Source organism: Columba livia, chromosome 24, assembly GCF_036013475.1.
Source record: "Columba livia isolate bColLiv1 breed racing homer chromosome 24, bColLiv1.pat.W.v2, whole genome shotgun sequence".
Lineage (NCBI taxonomy): Eukaryota > Metazoa > Chordata > Aves > Columbiformes > Columbidae > Columba > Columba livia.
In genome coordinates this window covers 773,205-799,376 of record NC_088625.1, presented here as the reverse complement: position 1 = coordinate 799,376, position 26,172 = coordinate 773,205, and the positions used below count along the sequence as shown (strand labels likewise).

The 26,172-nt window shown below is 55.2% G+C and overlaps 1 protein-coding gene across 4 annotated transcripts in view; it reads left to right on the top strand.

The window, feature by feature from the left end:
* SIK3 (SIK family kinase 3) overlaps positions 1–26,172 on the top strand; it is a 52,874-nt gene that overhangs the window by 7,925 nt on the left and 18,777 nt on the right. For all 4 annotated transcript variants that reach the window (XM_065040165.1, XM_065040164.1, XM_065040162.1 and 1 more), the window contains 5 exons: positions 15,416–15,532; positions 16,499–16,562; positions 21,509–21,670; positions 24,542–24,666; positions 25,195–25,318. In XM_065040165.1, coding sequence (XP_064896237.1) covers positions 15,491–15,532; positions 16,499–16,562; positions 21,509–21,670; positions 24,542–24,666; positions 25,195–25,318 — 517 coding nt within the window. In that variant the 5' untranslated portion in view covers positions 15,416–15,490. Of the gene's footprint in view, positions 1–15,415; positions 15,533–16,498; positions 16,563–21,508; positions 21,671–24,541; positions 24,667–25,194; positions 25,319–26,172 lie in introns of those variants that run through there.

Sequence of the window (26,172 nt, the reverse complement as noted above, 5' to 3'; positions counted from 1 at the left end):
CTTGACACAGACAGGCTCTGCTTGCGTTCGAGCTGGACGAGGAATTGAGGTGAGGTGGGAACAAGAGGAAGAGGGGAACACAGCTCGGTATATCCTCGCTGTTTGCAGACTGGCACAAGGGCTGTGGGCAGTGCCTGGGGAAGGACCGTGAGGACCTCTCTGCTCGGCTGGCCTTCGTTTCATGGTATTCCAGCCTCTTGTACACGTATGGGAATGTCTTAAGAAATAAGTCCTTAAGCCTCTTCTGATGATACTGCTGTCATTACTAGGAGTTTTTAGAAGCTACACTGTGAGTAGTTCCCTGATTCCACCCTGCGACGTGTCTGAAAACAGCCCTAGAGTTGATGCCGAACGCAGTGGTTGGAAGCCGGGTTGACTGATCCCTTTGGCAATCGGCAGCAGTAGATACGTGATCCTTGGTTGCTGTTCAGGCTGATAGTGCTGGGGAAATATTTAGCACATAGGTGACACTTCTAATCTTTAAAGCGCTCCGTAAACATTGGCTAATCCCACAGCACGCTTCTTGGTTGGCAACCTGTCTGTCTTCCCTGGAGAGAACAAGTGGCGGAGAGACTACGTGAAGTTGCAGCACGAGGCCAGGATGGAGCTTGAATTTCAGTTTGATTTTTTTAAAGTAATAATTCAGGCTGCTGGATCTGCTGCCTCTGTAACCCGGGGCACCTGAACCGCGCGCACTCGCTGCCTGCCTGGAGCTGCCCTTGTGCACGGGCCGGTGGACGGAGCTGCGCGGCAGGGCCAGGGAGGGTCGCGGTGGTTGTTTGGGGTTCTGCAGGCACACCTGCCCTCCGCTCTTGCCCTGCCTTTCCGCAGGGCCGCACTGGGGGTCCTGCTCTCGTGGGAGCACCGAAGCTGTAGGAGCCGGGAGAGAGCATTTGGTGCCACACCAAAGAGGAGATAGATGAGCCGGCTCCGTGGGCCCTGGGGCGGCCGTGGCTCTAGCTCCCCAGAGTGCCCTGATCACCGAGCCGTAAGGAGGGAGGGCATGCTCAGCCTCTCATGTTGAAACCGGGCTGCTGTGTAGGAAGGAACGTAAGATTGGTATCATCAAAGGCTGCAGGCAAGAGGGAACATGATTTTGTAGCCTAGTGATGAGGGAACTCCCCTGGGAGGGGATAGGCATCGGTTTCCATCTGTGCTCCGGGGACTGTTTATGTATTTTGTGTTGAGAATTGCATCCAGAGCTGCAGTCTCACCAAGAAGCCGGCGAGTTTCTGGGGAATAACTGGATGGTGCTGGGATGGCCAACTGTACTTCACCACCATCGTGCCTTCCCACACTTGACGTGTCTCTTTAGACTTGGTTTTAGGACAGGGACCTCGGGTATTTGCAGGTGACTGCAAGCTGCTGAGTAACTACAGCTTGATGCATTAATACATTTCAGCTGCGAGTATTGTCCAAGCACAGGAGGCTCTGCGAGGGAAGGGCTGCGTGTTTGACCCCTCCACACAACCCGGGCTGCGAAGACAGCGCAGTGTGCTGGAGAACCTCACCAGAGGACGAGGTAGCTGTCAGGAGCTATGAGCTGACAAGGGACAGTTTTGTTTAGATCTCATGATTAAGAACCTTCCTTTCACTTTAACTTACTACTTCAGTATCTAAATTGCTTAATGAGAGCGTAATATGAAGAACTAGCATGGTAGGAAGCATGGTTTCCAGGAAAGCCTAAACCACAAGGGCTTTATGAGAATCTTGGGGGTGGGAGGGGGCAAATCCTGCCATGTACTTATTAATAAGGCAACCGAAAAGGGGAGGCACAGGTCAGAAGGCAGGTTATATTTTAATATTTTCAGGCATTGCTTCGTAAAGGTGGGGAAGGGTAAGGCAGTTGATCACCCGGTGAGATGTACAGAACTGGTGCTTGCTCGCTATCAGGGGCAGAAGCTTCAAGGGCGTTGTTGGGTAAAACAAGCCCAGTCCTGTAACAGTTTGTTTAGATAAAAGGTCCCGAGAGCAGGGAGCAGTAACCTGCAGTTACCCGGCAGCGCTGGTTCCGCGGGGAAGCTCTGCCGGGGCACGGCGTGGCGCGTGGCCGCGGCGCAGGAGCACGCGCTCGGGCCGCGGCACGTGAGCTGCGCTGCCGGGGTGTTGCTGCGCGGCACCGGGGGTGCAGGCTGTGTGCAGCGAGCGTCCCGCAGCCCCTCCACTGCCCGCCAGGCTCCCCCGGAGCCGCGGCCACGGCAGCTGCGCCCTGTGTGCTCCTCCGCTCGAGATCGCGGAGTCTATGGGATCATGAAACCGAGTCGGAATGGGGAGCTAAACTCCTTGGTAGCCTCTGGTAGAGATCAGGCCCTATGTAGGATTTCTGTGGTGCTTCATCTTTGTAAATTAATTCCCTTAAACAGCCACTGCAAAAGCTCTGATCTCTAACCATATATCTGTGCTTCTGGACCAGAGCGTTAGCAGCCTGGGGAAGCACGTGTGTAATGCCGAGTTCATGCTGTCTTCAACACGGCCTTGCGTTGTGGTGTTTTCTCCTCGAGCAAGCCCTCTGTCAGCTCTTTGAGAGAGAAGTTCTCGTGGCGCTCGCAGAACCGCGCGCGTCTCCCGCCGTGACATATGCAGGTCCTGGGTGCAGTGGGAGTGGGACGGCGCTGGAAACCCGCCTCAGACGTCGTCGCTCCGGGCCCCGGGAGCTGCCCCGCTGTGTGGGCTGTGTGTTCAGGTGCTGGAGGGCTCGTCCGTGCTGCTTTTGACTGACCTGCTTGTTTTGTGCTGCAGCTGAGAAGTTATTGATGCTGTTCATCCCCCTTTCTGCACACCTCTGCAGTGATGTACAGTTGAAGCAAGGATGAGTAATGCTTTTTAAAGAAGTGTTGCTCTAACCTTTTATGCTGGATGCGTAGATTGAACATTTTAATCTCTAGATTTTCCATTGCATTTGGATGACTGTACATTCCTATCAAATGATTCACTTGATTAGCATAACTTTTCCATGAACCAGAATATCTCTTCAGACCCTCAGAGCAAGAGGGATCCGAAGCACAACGTAGATGCGTTATTGAACACTTTGTGTTCTGCAGCCGAGTGCTGTGCGCGAACAGGTCGAAGCGGGAGCCTGTCCTTCCTCTCCCCCTACCCCGTGCCTTAGTTCCCTCACATTCCATTTGGGTGACGCTGGAAGGCTCTTTCTCTTTTTCCCTGGTGGGCCCCGGCAGAGCTGTTTTGGCTCAGCTGGCCGGCTCCCCTGGGCCGGGCAATGGCAGGAGTGCTGCGGAGCGGGGGGCGCGGGACGGAGCGGGGGGCGCGGGACGGAGCGGGGGGCGCGGGACGGAGCGGGGCACGGGACAGGGCGGGCGCAGGACAGGGTGGGGGGCGTGGGACGGAGCGGCATGCGAGCAGCAGCACTGCCGAGCGATCTCAGCAGCTGTTGTGGCAGAAATGCCGCCCGGCACCGCGGCACGGCCCGTGCCAGCAGGCACGGCGCATCGTGTGGCAGCGGTGTCATCGTGATAGATGGAAGCTTCGCAGGAAGGTGATTCCAGGCTGCTGCTCAAGTCTTGTTAGTGTGGTTTTTTTCTTGTTGTGAAACAGCTCTGCTGATGACATTTGATACCGTTATCTCCCTTGGCTGCGGTCCCTGCCCTGGCTGCCGCAGTTGAACGCTCCCTGGCTACAGAGCTGACCCTGAAGCCATATTCACCTGTTAGGGTGTGAAACTGTATTATTTAAACTTTAACTCCTCTTAATATGATTTGAAATTTTAAGCATTTCCAAGTTGTTAATCCTGCCGTAACGTCTTTCTTCGTAGCTCCCTGGGATATGCAGGCCATTTGTGCAATATGGTGCTGCAGCCGATTACTTTACAGTCAGGCTCTGTTGTCTGACCTCTGAGCCTGACTCTTGTGTCTGTGCAGGAGAGGAAGAACGTGGCATGTACCGAGGGGAAGCTGTAGCTTGTAAGAAACGAGTTTTGGTACAGCCTTGCTGACCAGAGTCACCTACTCCCCAGCAGGCTTGTGGCTTCCTTAGAAGGTGCATGTGCTGGCCTTAGTTCATTAGTTATCTCAGACGTCACCGTTATGTGTTCTCTAGGACTCTACCACATTCCATAACCAGGGAGGAGTTCTCGTTTTCCATGGGGTAACGGTTGCATCTAAGGAATTTTTAGTACGTGCTGGAATAGAAACTCATTTTCATTTTGTCCCTGAATCACAGCAAGTGAAGCTGACTTGTCCAGAGCCCGAGTTGTGCACCGCACACGTCTCCGTCCCTTCCCTCTTCAGAGGACAAGGAACCCCGCACAACTCAGCTGCTAAACCTGGGCGCTCTGAGGGAAAACAACGCATGGTTGACTTGGTGAGGAAGGGGAGCTGCGTTTCTGCTGGATATCAGGGTTGGAGACGCGTGGAGCTCCGCACGCTCCCCATCCGCGGGGCAGACGCTCGGGATCGACGCCCGTGTCGCAAGAGGATTCCTGGAAAGGCGACGGCAGCCGCGGTGGCAGGAGCAGGACTCGGCACGCACAGAGGAGACTGCGGGCGCTGGGCGGCTTCCCCGCGTTCCCGTGTGTGCTGGAGCCAGGGAAAAGGGCAGGTTTGGGCACAGGGTGTTTTCCCACTCCTGGTGGCCAATCGTGCTGGGCTGGAACTGAGCCCCGGCTCTGTGTTGGCGCTATCCTCTGCTCTCGCCTGGGTGGGATTTGGATGTGTGGACGTGTCTCGAGGAGGAGAGGTGGAGTGGTCTGCAGGGAATACATGGGTAGGGATTTGTGGAGGTGGGGGCAGAGGGGAACGCTGTGGGGAGGGAAGGAATAGTATGTTTGCTTTCTTGGAGGCTTCTTCACTAGTCTGGATGGTTATCATGATGTTCTCTTTCTTTCCAAGAAGAGATATTGCAGCTAAATGCAAACTCGCTGGGTTGTCTCGTTTCCAGCATTGAGGGCAGCATTGATTGTCAGTGTTACCAGGCTTGCAGGTGGTAAATAAGATTATTTTTTTTTTAATCTGCATTTAAAGAGAAAAAATAATCAGCCATGCAAGACAGTGTCTTTATCTTCTTGCTGCTACAGTCAGAGTTAATAGAAATCTCATTTATCTGCTTCTGGTAATGTGTCCCTGGAGCGCAAGGTCATCACAACTGCTACAAATGCACGAGGAGGGGAGACGGGCAGTGCCACGTGCAGTTCCTGCAGGCGGGCTCGGCTTGCGCCCTCCGGTGTGAAGGGAGGCTGGGTCTACGTCACTGCCTTACATAAGGGTCTCGGTGACGGCTCCCGAGGTCGCGTGGGGCTGGGAGGCTGTGGGGTGCTGTGTTGGGGGCGCTGGGGTGCTGTGTTCAGCGCGCTGGGGTGCCGTGTTGGGCGCGCTGGGGTGCCGTGTTGGGCGCGCTGGGGTGCTGTATTGGGCGCGCTGGGGTGCTGTATTGGGCACGCTGGGGTGCTGTGTTCAGCACGCTCCGCAGAGCTCTGCAGCGCCGATTGTGGAACTTTCACACAGCCCTGGGCTTCTTTCTGCCTTCGGTATTACCGTTTTTCTGGCATTACAGCTGTTTTGGGCCTCTCACATTGTACTGCATGGTAGGTTAGAAATGTTAACTTATAAATCAGCTACCTAAGGCCGCGCAGTCAATATTTGGGTAAAATGTGGATATCAAGTGTGAATAAGCAACATGCTGTGTTTGGATTGCTACACTTTTTCTTCTTGTACAGCTGCCATCAGCGTCGTGCCCAAGACCGGGAAATTGCTTGTTCAGTCCGCTTCCTACCTTTTTTGATCATGCACTTCAGAAACAGCGATGCCGATGGGAAATGCCTCGTGCACCCTGTCCTGACGTCGGCCGGCAAGCAGCGGTTCAGCGGCTGCTCTTGGCATTTGCGTCCCGGTCCTGTGATTCTCCAGGTTTAGACTCGGGCGGCTCGGTTTCCCGGACGTGTCATTTGATCTCGGTACAGTACGAGCGCTGCGCTGAGCTCCCCGCTGGCCGCACGGCGCGGGGAGGAGAGCTGGAAGGCGCTGGCGCTGCAGGGCCAGGCCGTGTGTGAAGAGCTGTCAGCCTGCTGGCAGCGTTTCCAGAGAGCATGGGGGGGTCTCGCTCCGATCCTGCCCTCCAGCACAGCCTCTGGTAGTCCGTACAGTGAAAGAACCGCTTCAGAGCTTGCGTCTGTCCTCTTGAGGTAGGGCCATGGCGATCTGCTCCTGTTCCATATTTAGTACCTTTCTGTGCTGCCATTTCCAGTTAAGAGTTCTTAAAAAGAAAAAAGTCTGGTAAGGAAAGTGCAGCCCTGACTTGGCAGCCTGTGTGCGTAATCTCGGGTAAGTGCAGATGTGCATCTTGGAACAATTTACTCCTGGTTGTGTTCGGGGCTACCAGAGCGACGGTTTGTTCCCACATCTGGAGCATGGTTTGAGAAGGTAATTTAAACAAATGGAGTGCCACTTCCAATTCTGCAGGCTCCTGGTTCAGGAGCCAAAGCTGTCCCTTGGCCCCAGCGTGCCCCCCGGCCGCGTCGGTTCCCAAGTGCTCCGCCAGGTCTGTGCAGAACCCGCTCTCTGGGGGTGCACGGCCAGCACGACCTGGTACAAAATCCACTGCCTCTGCCTTTTGTGCCTGTTTGAACTGGAGAACTACCTTAACACGTACCGCTTCTGCTTTTGCGTGCGTTTTGCTGTGCTCTGAGATCTAGGTTAGGTAAAATAACTCAATGGTTTCTTCTTGATAGTAAATATTTCAGTCGCTGAAAGAAAACTTGAAATGTGGTGTTGACTTGCTAGTGCCATTGCTCTTGACCTGTTTGCTGTAAGAAATGGGAAATACTGTGAAATGGGAAAACCACCCTGTTTTGAGATTGGGAAGCGTAAGGCGTGGGGGGGCGCGATGCTGCGTGCCCAGCGGGGCTCCCCAGCGGTGCCCAGCGGGGCTCCCCAGCGGTGCCCAGCGGTGCCCAGCGGTGCCCAGCGGTGCCCAGCGGGGCTCCCCAGCGGTGCCCAGCGGTGCCCAGCGGGGCTCGGCAGCCGTGGGAGCTCCGGCCCCCCAGCCGCGAGCGCTGCCGGCCCTGCGGGGACAGAAAGCTCCAAGACTCGGACACACCAAGCTGTGTATTGCAGACTTGCTTTAAGACCCCCGAGCGGATCTGTAGGTTGGCTTTATTTGTTTGGGTTTTGTTTTCGTGCAATTTCTGCACACAGAAAAGAGGCTTTGTCCTCTGTCGGGCCCTGAGTTTCCCGTGCACAAGGGGAGGCATTGAGCGAATTCCAGGCTGCGGCTTTGCTTCCACGTGCCCCTGCTGCATTTACCTGTATTTAGTGCAGGGCTCTGACTCAGTGTTTGCTCTCCAGTATTTAAACATTCCCTAGAAGTTAAATCTTTTAACAACATTATTCTTCACACCAAGTGCCTGTAGAAGCCCAGTTGTGCAATGCCTACGCTCATGTATTGGCTGCTGTCTCACTCCCTCGGAACAGGATTTACGGTGGCGAAGCAAAGCAGCAGCCACAATTAGAATTGTGGTACTCCAGGGCTGCAGTCTGCGTTCAAAATAGCAGCGTCTCTTCTCCAGAAATACTCCAGTTGTAGAGCTGGGGTGCAGCGAAGGTGCGTGACAAACAACCTCAGGACTCCGTTGGTGCTGAGGGCAGTGCTGCCGGGGCAGCTGAGCCGCGGGTGCCGCGGTGGAGCAGAGGCAGGAGTTTGTGCTCGGGTGGAGCGGCAGCACCGAGGCCGTGACAACCAGCGCTGCGGCGGCTTTGTCCTCGTGCTGGGACCCTGCCGGCCCTTGCTGCCCGCAGAGGCTGTTGCTGTCTCACCCTTGGCAGGTTTGCAGCTCCCAAGTGTGTTTGTTATCTGTGGGTTTAAGCCCTTTCTACTGATAAGGGAAATCAGATACTATTGTTGGAAGTGGCTTGTAGGCTTCTCTAGTGTTGTAATTCAGTTCTACAGCAAAGCGAAAGGTGATTCTTTGATAAGTTGGTCCAAGGAGTTAGTGCTGTGGAAAGGTCTCCTGTCAAGCTTGCTTTGTTATGAAACAAATTGAAATCTTTAGTTAATCTCTTTGTATTTTAGGGGGGAGAAGCAAGCTCCCCGCTCTCTTTCTGGCGGAGGTGCTGCTGTGACTGGACTGCGGTTTTAGGATCCCTAGTTTTAATCTATCTGGTAAATGTCTTTCCTGAAGTTGGTGGTGCAAGCGCTGAAGGGTTTGGTTTGGTTCTGCTGCAGTGTGCGGGATTGGGGTGACCAAGGGGCTCTCACTGCTTGGGGTTCTTTATCTTGGCTGTTGAGGTTAATGTGTTGGAGGCTGCATTCCTTACAGCTTCACTTTCGGCTTCTCTTCCGAGTGAGGGCTGGTGACACTCTGAACCTTTCCGCCTGAAAACGTTCTTTGGTGTAACCGGGGAAACAGGCAGCGCGGTGGTTTTCATGCCCGGGGGAGCGTGGAGCAGATCTTCCTGACAATAACATTACCTCTCCCTAAGTCAGCTAATTGAGGCATTTTTAATTAACTGAAGGAGTGAAGATGGTCGGTAGAGGCAATGGTTTTAAGGAGGAAAGTGCTTGCTTCTGTATTCTTAGCACCACAAGGAAGATCCTGCTGTAGCAAGCACATCAGTGCTGCTGGCTGGCGCGGGTTCCTCACAGACACACCGGACCCGCGGCCGTGCCCAGCGCACGGTGCCACCGGTGCGCAGCGCTCCAGGTGCCAGCCAAGACACCTCGTGACGGGGCCACTGCTTGTTTGTTCCCATAGAAACTGCCACCTGCTCCTGGCACGCGGAGCGAGGCTGCTGCTGAGCGCATCATCGGCACCGGGCTTGTTGCTTTATCCTGCGCTTTCCTGCCAGGCTTAGGAAGATGTCCATGCGAGTTCACATTTCGGAGCCCAGAACACCATGCTCCCAAATGGACTCGATGGCATGTGCAGCGTAATAGCGGTTGGTTCCATCCTATCTGTCACTTTAGATTTCCTCTGATCCCAGTGTGATGTTTAATGTTTTTACGGCCTTCTCGAAGCAGGAGCTCTTGCGCTTCTGCCCGTGACCGCACGCAACGCAACTGAGAAGTGCCATGTGTGCCGGTTGCTGCGCGGCCCAGCGCGGTGTCGCGGTGCAGTGAAAGGGGTTGTCAGACAGGGTGACGGATTCCTCTGAAGGTTAGTGTTGGTTGCAGAAGGGAAGCCAAGGCAGCGGTGATAATATCTTCCAGAAGTCCTGCGCTTTAACCCTTCGGGAGCCTGGGGGAAACGCACCAGAAGGCGGTGCGGCGGCTCCCTGCGGCTCTGCGCGTCCCAGTATCCTCGCGGTTTTGTGAAGCCTCATGTTGACACTTGATCCGGGTGTCTCCCGCCGGCCCTGGCAGCAGGCAGTCTCGCTGCTCGTCCCCTGCCCCGCGGTGTCTGCGTTGCAGCGCGCCGCAGTTCTGCGTGCAGCGCTGTGGATGTGTGGCGTGCTGTGACAGATTGCTTCCTGCCTGCCGCTACGTTTCCAAAACTCCGAGCTGCTGCTAAGCAACTCGGTGCGGGGGTCTGGCTGCTCCGCGGCAGAGCCGCTCACAGCCTCGTGCGATCTCCGGCTCCGCGGGCAGGACCATTAGCAGTGTGAAAGCGGGCTCGCTGGGGTGCACGCAGGTGGTCTTGCAAAGGCAAGAGCTGCACGTATCATCTGCCGTGTGCGCTGCTTCAGCCATCGCTCGCTTCTGCGCAAAGCAGCAAGAAATCCATGGCAACTGAAGACTTCGCGCTGGGCTCTTGCGAGATGCTCTCGCTTGGGTGTGATGTGTGTTGATAAAGCTTTGATCAGACACTGATGGGCTCTTTAGTTTTCACAACACTGGCTCTTTGTCAGCCACTTCAGATCTGAAAATGGCAATCTTGAGATGTCAGGAGCGCAGTGTGTGAGCAGTGGCCAAGCACCGCTAAGGTCTCCTGTCACAGTATTGACAGACGGGTGTTAAAGCTGTTGGTAAGCGGGATCCGGTTTGTGCTGAACGGGCTGCGGCGCTGGGCTCCGTCCTCCCCTGCGCTGGACGGGCTGTGGGGTGCAGAGGGAACCCACCGGTGTGCGTGGGCGGGAGCGCCCACAGAACAGCGGAGGCTTTAGCTGAGGGTGATCCAGCACACCTCTCTGGATGGATTTGACTTTCGTATTCCTTCCCTGGGCTTTTCAGAGACATTGGCATCAAGCAGCTTTTCTCAGCAGTGCTGTATTTCCGGGCATCCCTGTGGGCTGCTGCAGTGTCGGGATCCCTGCGGGGGTCTGGCATGTCAGGCTGGTACCCTGGATGAATTCATGATGGACAAAGGCCAGAGCATCCTCTGTTGTCACCTCATTTTCCCCAACCTTTCCTCCATTCCCCTTGATTTAGAACTGGGGAAATAAATAACTCTCCATACCGCCTCTAATTCACGGTTCTGCCTCCTGTGAAGTTCAACTTGCATTAAGTATCATAGTGATTTTATAAGGCATCTGAACTAAAAACAAATTAACAGCACAAATGTCAGCTGAAGCCACGGAGCTGGAGGGTCGTCTCCTCTTGTAACCGGGCGCTACATAAAGGGATGAAGAGGTCAGCTGTAATGCAAACATGGTACAATGTCAGCCTGGTGGAATTTAGAAGAGCCAGGAATTGTGTGAATATAGCAGACTCTTGTTTGAGTTGGTTTGCTGTGGCTTGCTCTGCCTTTGGTTCAATCCCGTGTTGTCTTCCTCTCGCTGGGGAAGAAGAGGCTGTAGAGCCTGGGACTGGGAGGTCCAGCATCTGCCCGGGGCTTAGAAAAGCTTCTGGCAGTCGGCCTGTAAGAAGGATAGAGCCTGAGCTGGCTGTGCTGTGGCTTAGGGGGTTCCCGGGGCAAGCTGCGGCTCTGCCGCCAGCCCGGCCCGTCTCCCCGGTGTGTGTCCGCAGTGGGGGCGATGCCCTGGCCCTGCTGCCAGCTGAAGAACCGCAGCACCTCCAGTTTGCAAAAGCAGACCCTTGGTGCACCGAACTGGCTTATCTGCTTGGTGTCTGCAGCTCCGTTTCCCGTGCCGTTCTCTGCAGCCCCAGCGCTGTTGGCAGCCGGCGGTGCAGCTGAACTAGCGTGTGCGGCAGCCGGAGACTCGAGTTCCCTTCGCTCTATTGTTTCCTGCTGTTACCCCGGGTGATGACAGACTTAGGAGAAGCTCTGCAGGGCCGCACCGTCGTGACCTGTGACGCGGGGTAACCGTGCAAGTGGAGGAGAACACAATTCCTGGAAGCCGGTCTTAGGAACGTGCTCAAGCTGGCTCGCTGCTTGCAGAACGTCGCTTCTCATGTGCTGTGGCCGAGCACGCGGGAGTGTACCTGTCCCCCGTGGGTCTCTTGGAGCAGGAAGAAGGAGGTGTGCATTGGGGATGCAGTCGCTGTTGGAGGCTCGCGCTGTGAGGCAGCGCGTTCCAGGCAGGGATGTTCACCTCCTGTTCCTTTTGGAAAGAGAAGCTGCAGCCCCAGGGTGGTGCCGGCAGGAGGAAAAGGAGCAGCAGGTGTTGCGGGGACACTGAGAGCCCGGGGTGTGCGGGGCTGCGGCGCCGTCAACGTGTCTGTCAGCACTGGGACCCGCACTGAAACGATGAACCCTCCTTAGCGGGCCTTGCCTGGTGTGCGGAGCCGTAGGCTGAATGCGGTTTGTGTGCTCCTGTCATTGAAATCCCTGTCCTGCTCCCCAGGGACCGAGGAGGGGTCAGAGCAGGGCGCGGGTTCACACGGGCACCATGTTAACAGTGCAGAGGACCTGCACCTTTTGACTTTTCTCAAAACACCATCAGTATTTTGTTCACCTTGTGCAAGAAACAAGTCGCTGCATTGATTGTGAAGAGGGATGTGGACAAGGTGAGAACTTCCTTCCTGAGCAAATGCAGCCTTTCGATGTGCATCTTGGTCCACAGTTTCCTGCCCTTAGTGCCTGCCAGCGTTTGCATTAGTGCCCGCTCCAAAAGCCGCCACTCTTGCTGCCAAAGGGCCTGGGTTTATCCGCTACATCACGTTTAGTCAGGTGCGTTCTGCTGGTTAAAAGGAGGAGAAGCCTTTTTCGCCTCTGAGCTTGTCGGGAGTCTTGCTGGTTCACTAACAAGCGATTGCCTGGGTATCTGGAACGTCAGAGAGCCTCTTTTTGTGGAGCATTCTCTTATGGCTAAAGACTGTACGCTTGCCTACTTCAATGCAGAGTGATCACTTTTAGTGCCCTGAACCCCCAGGCAGGCGGGTGCTGACAGCTCGCCTGGCAGGCACGCGCCTCTGCCGTCCAGAGGCGGCGCCGCTGCCGGGGACACCTGTCACCTTGACAGCCGGGGTTCACCGTTTGCTTTTGTCGGTGTGGCAGTGAAGCGGCTCTGCACGCAGTTGGTCCGCGTGTCCTCTGGGTGCGCGTGGTGGCCAGCGCCGCGTGTCACCGTGCCCTGCGCTGTCGTGTGCTCGGCCTGGGCTGAGCCTGCCCTGCTTTTATTTTGTTTTATTTTATTTTTCCCTGTCCTGACCATGGTCTGTGTTACCGAGTTCTCCCGAGGGTCCCGTGCAGTCGGTTTGTGCTTATGGGGGTGGTTTGGACCCCTCTGCAGTGCTTAACCCACGCAGCCGTGGCTACGGAGGGTTCTCCACCAGGAACGAGAGCAGGAGGACTCCCCTTGAACAATTCTAGGAAATGTGTTTCTCCTAAATAAACATGTTGATTTTGTTCTCAATGCGGTCGATTTATTGGTGCCATCTGTTGGCTTTTGTTCCATCGAGGAGATCAGTTGCTGACTTAGGGGAACATTACTGGCATCATTCCACTTTTATAACATTGCTGATGAGACTGATCCCAGGGTCACATCCCAACAGCAGTGGGTTTTCCTTATCTCTGACTTGGGCAGCTAGAGAAACAGCGGAACTCAGTTGCAAGAGGTGGTTTCTTTACGGAATAATCGTCCCTGCAGGAAGGCTTAATTGTAGTTTAGTTATATTTAGATCTAAGCGAATGTGCGGCATGAAGTAATAGATGTTAGTGAGGACAGGGGCTTTACCTTTCCCTCTGCTCACTGCGGAGCAGGAGGAGGAAACGTTGCGTGCGCGGCTCCTGCGCTCTGCAGACAGCCCGGGCTCCGCTTTGCCCTGTCTGGTGCTCCAGGCAGGGTGGCTGCCCCGTCCGTCTGTCCGTCCCGTCCTGCCCCTGCACCCCGCGGTTCATTGCCAGCCTCGCTTCTCTTCCAAAGAACTATGTCTTCCTCAAGTTACTACTGCAAGTTGTGCTTGGATCCAAGAAGGAAAAAATGGAGTGATTAGAGATGGAGGGAACATTTGCTAATTGGTAGCAGCACGCGCGCTCCAGGCTTGGCGCATATCCTACTGCCTGTAAGCTTCATTAACTTTTGATAAAAGAACACTTAATTTTTCAGCCTCCTTTTTTTATACTATTTCATTGTTTTAGAAGTTAGATCATGGTTTTCTTCTACTTGTAGCTGAATTTGTGCTTTATTTAACGAGACTTAGTCCTGCTCCCTCCTCTCTATTTTGCGTGGTATTTCTAAGCACTTCATTTTGGGTTCATGCTTTTTTTAGTGTTTCACTACCTGCAAGTGATTCTTTCTGCAGCCTGGCTGCTGTGGCCAGAGCCCTTGAGCCTGGTTCTTCCTGGAAGCCTGAATCGTCCTTTCAAGGGAAGGGAGACCAGGAGCCAGCTGGGAGACGCGGGGATGGAGGAGCCAGCCAGGCGCTCTGGAGCGGCTTTAAACGCTCCTTCCCTCTGGGAAAGGACTGGGTCTCCTGGGGCGGTTTGGGCCCCACGCGTGGAGCACACGGCACAGCAGGGTGACAGGTGACGGGTGTGCGGCGGGAGGGACGGCTGCCGGTGCGCCCTGCCCACGCTGTCAGCAAAAGAACAGCACTTCAGCTCGTTTTGCCCGGCCCTGCTGGCCGAGCTGTGTTCAATCGACGGCTTGAACTACCTTGAACTTGGCCAAGAGCATCAGCTCAAGCCGTATAATTAAGCTGGGAAATGAGATTTCCTTAGAGCAAATATAGAGCTGGGAAGTGAGTAAGGAGCTCAGGAATACTCCAGATCTGTGGATTTTCATTTACATATTTGTGCCTGAAAGTCACTCATGGCTCTTGGTAGACATCTTGGCTTCGCTCTTTGAGGAAGCTTCTCTTAGGTTTTTATATATTTTTGATGTGTTACAGAAGCTCGTTCTTGCAGGGGAGATCCTTGGTGTTGCTTGTGCCGTTCCATCGGGTCACCCTCCGGTTTCTCCTGATGCAGCCGGTGGTGCCGGTGCCTGTCGGTGCCGTGCTCGGTGACCGGGCAGTCTGGCAGTGCCGGTGCCTGTCGGTGCTGTGCTCGGTGACCGGGCAGTCTGGCAGTGCCGGTGCCTGTCGGTGCCGTGCTCGGTGACCGGCCAGTCTGGCAGTGCCGGTGCCTGTCGGTGCCGTGCTCGGTGACCAGCCAGTCTGGCAGTGCCGGTGCCTGTTGGTGCCGTGCCCGGTGACCGGGCAGTCTGGCAGTGCCGGTGCCTGTCGGTGCCGTGCTCGGTGACCAGCTAGTCTGGCAGTGCCGGTGCCTGTCGGTGCCGTGCTCGGTGACCGGCCAGTCTGGCAGTGCCGGTGCCTGTCGGTGCCGTGCTCGGTGACCGGCCAGTCTGGCAGTGCCGGTGCCTGTCGGTGCCGTGCTCGGTGACCGGGCAGTCTGGCAGTGCCGGTGCCTGTCGGTGCCGTGCTCGGTGACCGGCCAGTCTGGCAACGTTCCTGGACTCTGAGTTAAAGGTTTCAAATGAAAGAAACAGCTTATTGTACTCGGTGGCATCTCGGGGCTCTGCTGTGCTCTGCTTACGTGCAGGGCCCTTACCAGGGGATTTACCACTTGCCAGGGGACTGGCAAGGATTTTATCATAGAACACGAAGCTTAATTTCCATGTGCTTCAGACTGTTCCCTTCAAGCTCCCGAAGATCCTCAGTGTGTCGGTTTGTTTTCCCCGAGCAGCCGCGCTGTTTGAGCACCACTCAGCGCTGCCCGTGGGGTTTGGCGCTGGAGGACGCATTTCGGGTGACACGCCGCTGTGGTTTTGTCCGTGGACATGGCACGTCTGTGTGGAGCACTTGTCCTCGTCCCCAGCGAGCGCTGGCATCTGTTACAAGCGTTTGTGTAACCGGGCTCTGGGCAGATCTTTCGGGTTGTGCGTGGTCAGTGTTCTTACCGCACTGCTGCCCTCCCTGCGCCTTTGCTCCTGCAGCCTGCCCAGACACAGCCTGTGCCAACTGCGCCTGAGCGAGGCCACCGGGAGCTCTGTCAGAGCGGATCTTTCCCCAGGGAGAGCGTGTCCCTGAGCCGCAAAGCCTGTGGTGGCTGTTGATGGAGCCCCCGTCCCGCACCGGCCGCCCTGGGGCGCTCAGGAAGGTGTTCACTCGTGCAGCTGCTCCCCGCGCTGGAGTTGAGGTGCTCAGGGAGGTGTCCACTCGTTCACTTCTTTTCTCCTTCTCCTAGGTTGCTATAAAGATAATTGATAAGACGCAGCTGGATGAAGAGAACCTGAAGAAGATCTTCAGAGAAGTTCAGATCATGAAGATGCTTTGCCACCCACACATCATCAGGTTGTACCAGGTAGGAGCTCTGCAGTGGCTTTTCGGTCCCCGCGCACTGCAGCTTCGCGCTGTACAGTAGCACTGATGTTCTCAGTGCTCCGCTTGCCTGGGAGCTGATCCCCAGCACGGCAGACCCGCTTCTCAACGCTCTTTGTGGGCTGTGTCGTTTTTACTGCACAGACGAAGACACCCAAGGTGGAATCCACGTCTGTTGCCTTTTGCACACATACATGGTGCTGCCCCTCCGACTGCACAGCCGAGTAGAACAGATAATAAGATAGGCTACTCAGCATTAACAGCGCAGCTGAGGCCGCTCTTTAGCGCCCAGTGCCTTGCCTATGCTTTTCTTCTCCTAAAAATGTGTGTAGAGCTGCTAAAAATGGGCTCTAACCTGGCTGGAACATGCGGCGCCCCCAGAGCAGAGCCCGAGCTCTGCTTTATTTCTGGTATTTCTGTATTTCTTGAGTCATGGGCCAGTCAGTTACTGATTCGGCCCCTTTGGCAAAGTTGTCTTGGTTCTTTCAGTGCCTGACGCATTGGAAGGGTGAACGGGTTGGGTTGCGGCCGACCTGGAGCATCTTCCAGGCTGCTGGAACGAGAGGCGATCGGGGAGCAACCCCAAAGGACGGGGGAGCAGGAGCAGTGTGTGCTGTGATCAGGGAGCAACCCCAAAGGACGGGGGAGCAGGAGCAGTGTGTGCTGTGATCAGGGAGCAACCCCAAAGGACGGGGGAGCAGGAGCAGTGTGTGCTGTGATCAGGGAGCAACCCCAAAGGGCAGGGGAGCAGGAGCAGTGTGTGCTGTGCTCAGCTTAACGCTGCCCGTTGACACTCCGTTCCTTCGCACAGCTCCGTCGGACGTGGCAAAGTCGTGCTTTGGGTTTGATGAAAGCACTCCCGCGTGCTACTGAAGGAATATTCTTGCAGTTAATTTCTTTTCGCACATGGCGCTCTCCTTATCTGTCACTTTGCTGTCCTTGTGTGCAGGTTATGGAGACGGAGAGGATGATTTATCTCGTGACAGAGTATGCCAGCGGAGGGGAAATATTTGGTGAGTACATTTATTGCCTTCTTTAATCAGATAATGCACTTTGTCAACTACGGTAAACTGAAAATAGCTGCCACGCTCTCCTGTTTCAGCGGGGAGATGCCCTTCAGCCTGAGAACTTTCCATTGACAAGCGGGGTAAAGAAAGAAACGATACCAGCGAGATGGAAAATCACTTCCGTAACCTCTGTTTTCCTTCAGCTTCGCTGGCAGGCGGTGCTGCTCCTCTGTGCACCCTTTGGGATCCGAGGTGCTGGCAATAGTCATCCGGTTGCATTTTAAAGTGGTGCTGGGTGTTTTGCTTCCCAGCAAGTGACGTGCAACTTGTTGACGACAGCGGAAACGCTGGTGTTTGTTAGTGGCTTTCAAAGAAGCAGGCGGTCCTGTGCTTCTCAAAACCCGTGTGTGTTCTTATCTCCTCGATATCTGATGTTGTCTTAGCATGTGTGATTTACATCCACGTTGAACTCCATTGTCTGCTCACAGTGTTTTGGCTGAGCTTTCTTGACCACATAAGCTATTCTTTAAAGGAAAAAAAAAAGCCTCTGTACACAATTGCAAGAACTGTTGACTGATTTATTAATTTGTTTGCTTTATTGCCATGACCAATAAGAAAACTTGTAGAAATAGAAATTTACTTACACGCTGGAATTTTGTGCCAGATGATGGAGTCAGGATTTTGCAGGGCTGCTCTTTAGTAGCTTGGCCAACACAAACCTCAGAAAAGGGGCAAAATCCTTCATGCTGGAATCCTCTTGAGGCAGCACCTGGTGGGGACAGTTGCAGCCGGTCGGGAACGGAAACACTCGCCCTTTTGTCCCATCAAACCATTGCAGAACATTGACTGTTGGTGTCGGAGCCGGTCACTCTGCCGGAGCTGAGGCGGAGTTGTAATGAAAGGTAAGGCTTTTAGTGAAGGACGGAAAGGAAAGTAAGACAACTTGAGCTGAGAAATGAGGGTTTCCAGTGAATATCATCTCATAGCAGCCCCTCGGTACCTTCGTAGCTGGTTGTGGTGCCTCCTGCTCCGCACGGTCCCTGTGGCTGGGTTCTCCCCATTGGAGGTGGCTGCAGGAAGCGCCATCGCTGCTGTTGGGCACCGTGGGTGACCGCTGGCAAAGCCGGGCTCCCCCAGCCAGACCTCCCCTCGTGTCCTCGGCACGGGTCACGCGCCGCTCCGCAGCCTGCGGGCTCATCCTGCCTTACGCAGCGAGCCGCAGCCGCAGCACGTCGCTTGAATGTGTGGTGCTTTGCTCGTGTGCAGCTCGCTGCAGTAAAGTGTAAATCACTTGTTGCTTTTTCTGCCTCTTCTGTTGAATTTGGCAGAGATGGGCTCATCTTTTAAATCCAGAACTATGTGCAAGCTCATATGCAAACTTGGAATGAATTCTCCTGGTTACAAAAATAGCCTTCTACATGCGTGGAAGTGCAAATCTAATTGCTGTCTGAGACGCTCCGTGCTGCAGTGACTTCGGCTCTTTGGCGTGGCTGATTGCTGTGGTGCTGCCCGGCTCTCACCTCCCCGTGGCCCGGAGCAGCTCTGCCGTTTGAGAGCCACGCAGGACGCTGCGTCCCGCTCGCCCGTTGGGGTGTTTTCAGGTGCTGCAGCGAGGCCCTGCGCACCCGCAGCGTTGGAGCAGAGGGGGAAACACGACTCCCAGCTTTCTTGTCATTAGAGTTTCCTGAGGAGCCATTAAGACTTTGTTCTAACAGCGGAAGCAATTTTCGGGGAGGAAGCAGCAACCCATTTGGGAAGGTTTCCTTGCGTCGTTAGCGTCTCCCGTCCCCATGCTGTTGAGAGCCAGGCCCGCAGCGCAGGTTGGCTTTGCTTCCCTGTTCCTAAGCGTGGAACTTTGTCCGTGTGTCTGTCTGTCCAGTCCTATCCCAGGAGGCTCGTTGGGAGTCGCTGCAGGGCTGGCGCTGGGTGGGTGGGCAGGGCCGTGGCACTGGCTGGTGCTGCGCATTCAGCACCCTGAGTCTTTTACCTCTTTCGCGATTGCCTCAGCATCTGCACGACCCAGGTTTTCATGTGAAAGGGATGGGGGTCCTCAATTCCCGCTACTGGGAACATCCCGTAACTCCGTGTTTGTGGAGCAGCACGTGGGATTGCGGGGGAGATTCACTCCTGCCCTGGGCTTAAGCGGTGAAACGTAAACTGTTGGGTTTGTCCCCGTGCGTGTTTTGCATGTGCTCGGGTTGCTGGTTCGACACGATGAACAAACGAATGTCTCCTTTGAAACACAGGGCGCTCGTTGTTCCAGGCCCCTCGAGTGTCCTTTTCTGACGTCAAATAGAATATAGGCTGAAAGTCTGTTTTGATTTCAGCCGTTTACTGTGAATACTGTAAATAATCTGCAGTCCTTGTTAACAAGAACATGGGTGCTTGGTCAGTTAACAAAAATTCTCAGGAAACTCGGCAAAATTCTCCTCTGGTTAATGTGGTTGGCGCGTCTGCCGCCTCTGCCCTGTCTCCCGTCTCCTCCTGCCCGTCCTGAGCTCTGTGGTGCCGGCTGCAGGCGGCCCGGCTGCTGCCGCCATTGCAGAATCACCAAAACGCTGGAGCCGCACTCAATCCGCCACACGGAGGAGACGTGAAGCTTGGGCAGCGCTCGCTCGCCAGGCAGAAAGTACCTTAACAGCTCCAGGAGCCCGTCCAGAGACAGCTGGAGACGCGTGCCTCAGTCCTGCCTCCGAACACGAGGATGCTTTCGCTTCCATGTAGGATTTCTCTACTTTTTAACGCAGAGAGCAGCTCCAGGTGCTTCATATAAATACAGAGGACAGAGACTGATGTTTTTAGGGACCATGAAATGAAATCGCATATTCGTTCCTCTGGAAAGCGCTCAAAGGATCAGCGCTGCCTGCCTCCCCAGCTCCCCTTGCACAAGAGTTCACAGCCCAGCCTGGGCTCAGTGAGCAGATCCCTCACACGGGGTTCACAGCCCAGCCTGGGCTGGGTGAGCAGATCCCTCACACGGGGTTCACAGCCCAGCCTGGGCTCAGTGAGCAGATCCCTCACACGGGGTTCACAGCCCAGCCTGGGCTGGGTGAGCAGATCCCTCGCACGGGGTTCACAGCCCAGCCTGGGCTCAGTGAGCAGATCCCTCACACGAGGGTTCACAGCCCAGCCTGGGCTCGGTGAGCAGATCCCTCACACGAGGGTTCACAGCCCAGCCTGGGCTGGGTGAGCAGATCCCTCACACGGGGTTCACAGCCCAGCCTGGGCTGGGTGAGCAGATCCCTCACACGGGGTTCACAGCCCAGCCTGGGCTGGGTGAGCAGATCCCTCACACGGGGTTCACAGCCCAGCCTGGGCTCAGTGAGCAGATCCCTCACACGGGGGTTCACAGCCCAGCCTGGGCTCAGTGAGCAGATCCCTCACACGGGGGTTCACAGCCCAGCCTGGGCTCAGTGAGCAGATCCCTCACACGGGGTTCACAGCCCAGCCTGGGCTCAGTGAGCAGATCCCTCACACGGGGGTTCACAGCCCAGCCTGGGCTCAGTGAGCAGATCCCTCACACGGGGTTCACAGCCCAGCCTGGGCTGGGTGAGCAGATCCCTCGCACGGGGTTCACAGCCCAGCCTGGGCTGGGTGAGCAGATCCCTCACACGGGGATTCACAGCCCAGCCTGGGCTGGGTGAGCAGATCCCTCACACGGGGTTCACAGCCCAGCCTGGGCTGGGTGAGCAGATCCCTCACACGGGGGTTCACAGCCCAGCCTGGGCTCGGTGAGCAGATCCCTCACACGGGGTTCACAGCCCAGCCTGGGCTCAGTGAGCAGATCCCTCACACGGGGTTCACAGCCCAGCCTGGGCTCAGTGAGCAGATCCCTCACACGGGGGTTCACACGGCCTAAGCTCGCAATGGTTAATTTTGGCACACAGTTGCCCCTGGTGGTATGTGAAGTATTCTGTAGCTTCATTGTTTCTGCCCTTCCTCTGGAGCTCACGCAGCAGTGGCGGCGGCTCCGCGCGCTGTGCAGGGCTCAGGACCGGCCGCCGCGCACATTTCTTCACAACAAGGGAAATTTCACGCCTAATCTATAGAGGTTTCTTTTTCACAGCCTAAGCAGGACTGACTCATAAAAGGGGCAGCAGGTTTGGGCCCAAATGTACCTAGGAGAGCAGAAATACACCTGCTGCAGCAGCTGCGTTGGGTTTCCTGCCCACAGGAGAGTGTCTGTACTTCAGGATTGCTGGGAGGCGGGCGCCTTGCGCTCTGTTGAGGAGCTGGGCCGGCTGCGCTCCCCCGTTCAGGCGGAACAAAAGCCGTGAGTGCCCTTGGGCTGCGTGGGAGCGGAGCTGCTGTCTGTCCGTCCGTGCAGCGCTGACACGGAGCAGCCCTTGCTGAACTCCGCTCCAAACGGTCCCTCACACGTTTGACCATGCAAACGACTTAATGAGGGGTGACTGGGCTGTTGGAGATAGTCAATTGTGCTTTTCCTATTAAGTCAATTAAGGGTCCTATTGGAACTGGTGATGGGTTTTCTTCGCTGGTCTGGTTCCGATTTGCTCATGGAATTAAGTTTATCCGATGAATAAAACTTAATTGACAAGTTCTCAGAAAAACAACTCGCTCTGTTGCACAACATGAGTAGTCAGACACCAAGTAGGTTGCTGTGCAGTCAGAAGGCAGCAGAACGGCTTTGATGGATCTCGGTAATTAGTATTTACTGCAAGTCAATTATGTCGCAGGTATTTTAATTAATGGGTGACTGGGAAAAATACAACCACCTGATGAGAAAGCTTCAGAAGTGATTTATTTGTGTGATTTTCAAGAACGGATACCTCTGTGGAGCTGGCTGGTTTAAAGGAGTTTATGGGGTGAAATGAGTTGCTTTTTCCTCCTTTGCCCAGCGCTCCCTGCAGGTCGGCGCCGCGGCGAGGGGCCCGTGCGGCTCCTGCTCTGCGTGCCAGTGACCGCTTCGTCCTTCGCTTGGTCCCCCACAGATCACTTGGTGGCCCACGGGCGCATGGCCGAGAAGGAAGCCCGCAGAAAGTTCAAGCAAATAGTGGCTGCCGTGAACTTCTGTCACTGTCGGAATATAGTCCACAGAGACCTGAAGGCAGAAAACCTCCTGCTGGATGCCAACCTCAACATCAAAATCGCAGGTGAGCTGAGTGCGGGTGGGAGGAAGGGAAGGGGAGGGGAGGGAAGGGAAGGCGGCTGCTCGAGTCAATAACCACAGGCACCGGCTGCTTCCCGGCGCTCAGAGGGAAGGAAGTGCCGTGCCGCTAAAGGAAGCGCTGGGTTTCGGGGTGGCCTGCTGCCCAGAGCTGCAGCTGCCAGCTCGGAGCCAGGAGATTTACATCTCCCTGCAAGTAGTGCAGAAGAAAACTTAAAAAGCTGCTTTGGCTTTCAGGCAGATATGGGGCTGTAGACACTGCAGTGTTCCAGTACGCTGGATAATGGGTGAGACTTCGTGTTGAAGATTGTTGGAGTCCTGCCGCCAGTTCAGGACTGGTGGGGAGCAGGTCAGAGTAGGTGAGAGAGAGACGGGAGGAGGAGGCGCCCGTGGCGCCGGCAGAGCGGTGCAGGGAGCGGCTGCTGGAGCCGTTCCTGCGGCCTGGCCGAGCCGGAGCAGCCCCGCAGCGCCGGGTGTTTCACCCCTGCGGGGACAGCAGCCCCGGTTACTCAGTGAACAGGCCCTTGCAGTCTGGCCGTGGCGTTTGGCTGGGCAGTGGGGGGTTTGCTAATAACCTGCGTGCCTGTGACCCTCCGGTCCACCAGGCTGAGCCTTGGCTGCCGAGCTCGGTGCTGCACCCGCTAGGCTGAACTTTATTTAGCCGTGAGGGATTATGTAGCAGCCGATTGAAACAAGAGGATTTGACACCAGCCTGGTCATCTCATTTCATGGGCTTTTGAATTGGAAGCGCTCACACTTACCGTTTAATTCTGCTTGAGCATCCTGCGTAGCAGAGCAGTTCTGGAAGGCACTTTGCCCCTTCTCTTGACAGACTTCCTTGGAGAGCCTCTCGGCTTTTACAAGGGTTTGTAACTTGATTTTTAAAAAGTGCTTAGGGCTATGAAGGTTTTCAGTCTGTGAGCAATGTTAATATGGGAGTTGGGGAATACTCTTCTAGCTTGATACCCCCTTGGAGAGGAATCCGGCCTGTTCCTGCTGTTACTATTCTCCATGTACCATCCATAGGTGTTAATGTTTGATTTGTAGTAAAACGATGGGTGGTTCCTTAGGCTTGTGTCACCCTCACTTGGAGGAGGGAATGGGGGAGGCACAGAGGGGACGAGGGGCCGTTTGAAGCTGGGCGCAGGGCTCGTGCTCGGCCGCGCTCGTCTGGAGGGGCTGTCGGGAGCGCTTTGTGAGCAGCACGGCCCGTGTCTGATGCAAACAGACTCGCTAATCATTTGAGGCCATCTGGTGTTCACGGGCTAAAACCCAATGTGGGTGTGTAGGGCGGCAGGGTGCCTGACAAAAGGTTAAAAATTAGCCCAGGTAGAAGCTGCAGTGGGGCTGGATTTCCTGACAAGGTGCCCACGTGCTGACAAGCTCTGCGAGTGTCTGACAACTGTGGAAACTTTTTAATCTAAGGGAGCTGGAAAGTATTTTCCTTCCCAGTCTCTGCTCCCGAGTGGGCTGGGGCAGACAGTTCCCACCCGGTGCGGGTGGTGTTTTCCTTGGCAGGGATATGGAGTGGTGATTTGAAAAGTAGCCTGGAAAAGCTGATTTATGGTATAGGATTTTCCAAGTATTAACTTTTGTCCCCGTAACTCATCAATTACAACTTGACACCAGTTCTTCCATCGTTTCAAGAGCAACAAAAGCAGCGATAGTGACTGGTCCCTTTCACAGCAGCCCTCGCAGAGTCACTCCTGCAGAAACGCTCAAACCACACGGGGAGCTCAGCTAAACCTGCACTGCCAGAGCCCCGAACCGTGTCCCGTGCAAACCTCTGCTCCAGATCCATCTCCGCTGTCTTCCGAAGGCTTTGCTTGGTCTGTCTGGCCGGTTTTTATCTGCCAGGTATCTACATTTGGGGCTTTCCCGACGCTGACCAGGCAGATTTTCCAGCACGCTGCTGCTGACCTCCGTTTGCAGCTTTGTGTTGGTTATGTACTTCCAACTCGGCGTGGCGGTGCCTCCATCTGGGGGTTAACGCTGCTGTTCGCGCTCCATGGTAACCATGAGCCTGTTCCTTGGCGTTTTTCGGATTGACAGCACCTACACTATTTTCCATAAAGGGTAAGGTACGAACGCTGTGACCCCAGCTCTCGTTTTTCCCATGGATGCTTTTTCTCCCGTGTACCTTCTCAGAGGCTGAGTCAGTAGCTCCTGGCACCGTGTTCTCTTGTGCCCCAGTGCGAGGGTTCAGCCAGGAGCTGGGGCTGTTGCTGGGCCTCGCTTTCCAAGAGGAATCCCACGTGTGCGTTGCTGTGCTTGCAGGAGCTGCTGGCTCTCACACCTTCTCCGTGCAGCTCTGCTCTGGGGCCACTTGTTTGTAGCACAGACGTGTTGCTTTTAGAGATTTTCCCTGTATCACATCATCGCAACTTTTGCCTTGCTCCTCAGACATGCCCTTTTCCCTCCACATCTGTTTGCGGAACGAGACCTGGTTGCTCCCAGGGGATTTGGATTTATGTGCCTCCTTGGACTGGGCGTGTTCTGGTACAGCCTGAAAGAGTTTGCGTCTGAGCTTGACTACAAATGCTTTGTTGGTAGGAGATGGAAATACACTTAGTACTGTAGTTCGTCCAGCTTGCTCTGGTAGCCGTGATTCAGGCGCCCGTTGCACACCCCGCCTCGAGTGTGAGACAGCCAGCAGTGCCCCTGTAGGCTCATGGTCGACTGCCTGTGAGGTCAAGGCCTTTCTTTTAACTTCTCTTTCAGGATTTATGGTTTGCTGCGGGCGGATGATTTGACTCGGTTTGTAGAGCTGCCGCTGTCACTAAAGTCTCCAGCTCACATCGGGCTTTCTGGAAAATCAAAACTTTGTGTTCCTCTAATCAGTTCTTTGTTCTTTCAGATTTTGGGTTCAGTAACATCTTCACGCCTGGTCAGCTGCTGAAAACGTGGTGTGGGAGTCCTCCCTATGCCGCTCCAGAGCTCTTCGAAGGGAAGGAGTATGATGGGCCCAAGGTTGACATTTGGGTATGCCATGAGCCTCTTTCTCTCTTGCTTGGATCTCGTTTTTGGTCTGTCTCTTTGGCTTTGCTTCCTGAATATTTAGCACATGTCTCGGAGAAAAGCCTCTGATACGGCACAAAATGTTTTTCAAAGAAATGCTCATAAAGTTTTAGTCTGGTTACTATGTCAGCTGTTTTCTTTATTGGGAGGCATGGCACCAGAAATATTATTATATTGCCCAGAGATGCGTTTTAGTAAATCCCAGTTCAGTTCACTGCTGTGGAATGGCACAGTACTGGATCTGGCAGGGCTGAAAGAGGAACCGCAGCTTTGGTCACTGAGGGTTTTGCAGGGAGAACATTGGTGCAGGGACTGGGGACGGTCCCCTCCAGGGTCCGTTCCCATGGGGTTTGCGTTGCCTGCTTTGTTTTATTCCATTTCCAAAGTGCTTGCGGCGGTGCGGCGGTGTGCCGGTGCGGCGGTGTGCCGGTGCGCCGGTGTGCCGGTGCGCCGGTGTGGCGGCGCGGCTGCTGACGCGTGTGTTTGCCGCAGAGCCTCGGCGTGGTGCTGTACGTGCTGGTGTGCGGCGCCCTGCCCTTCGACGGGAGCACGCTGCAGAACCTGCGCGCGCGGGTGCTCAGCGGGAAGTTCCGCATTCCCTTCTTCATGTCCACAGGTAAGGCGGGCACTGGGTGGGCGCGGGGTGGGCGCTGGGTGGTCGCGGGGTGCCCTCTGCTCACAGCCGCTCTGCAGCGCTGCGGTTACAGCCCGGCAGCTGGTCTGTGTGCCAGGGCGCTTGTCCGCTGGGTGCTGCTTTGGAACACGAGCTAAACTAAAATGAGATCTGAATCTGGAATTTAGAAACCATAATACTCTTACTTAAATTTTCAGCTTTCATTTATATAACTATGCGAACTACAGCAAAATATCAGCAAACATATACTGATTTTAAATTTTAGGAAATGTGAAAGCTAAAAATGGCATAGTGATTGAGGAATGTAGAGGCTTTCACTGAACTTCTTTTAGGCAAGAAGCTTTTTACAGCATTATGGCGCATGGTTTTCCAGCAACAGCCCATCAGAGATGAAGGTCTTGTCTTCTGTTTCTGCTGAAACGCTTCTGAATGCTTGAGTAACAAATGCTGGGTTTGTGGCGCTTTGGATGAGCGCAGATCCCGGCCCAGCTCGGGGAGCCCCCGCGGTGGCAGCACACGTGGTGCACTGGACAAGCCCTTCACAGCGAGCTGGAGCTGAGGGGCGAGTGTTGAGAGCACGCTTTTCCTGTCAGCCCCCCAAAGTTGTGTCCGCCGGCAGCAGGGGAGGGACAGGGTGACAGCGTGCCACCCAGGGGCTCCGGCAAACAGTGGCTCCCTTCCTTCTAGCCTGGGGCCACCAAACGTCTGCAGCAGAGTGGCACAGCGGGGACTGAATGGTCGTGAATCACAGAGGGAGAAGCAATGTTTTGGCTGAGAAGCGCGTTGCAGCGCCAGGCCGGCTCCTGCAGCCGCGGGTCCCTCCTCACAGGTTGCTC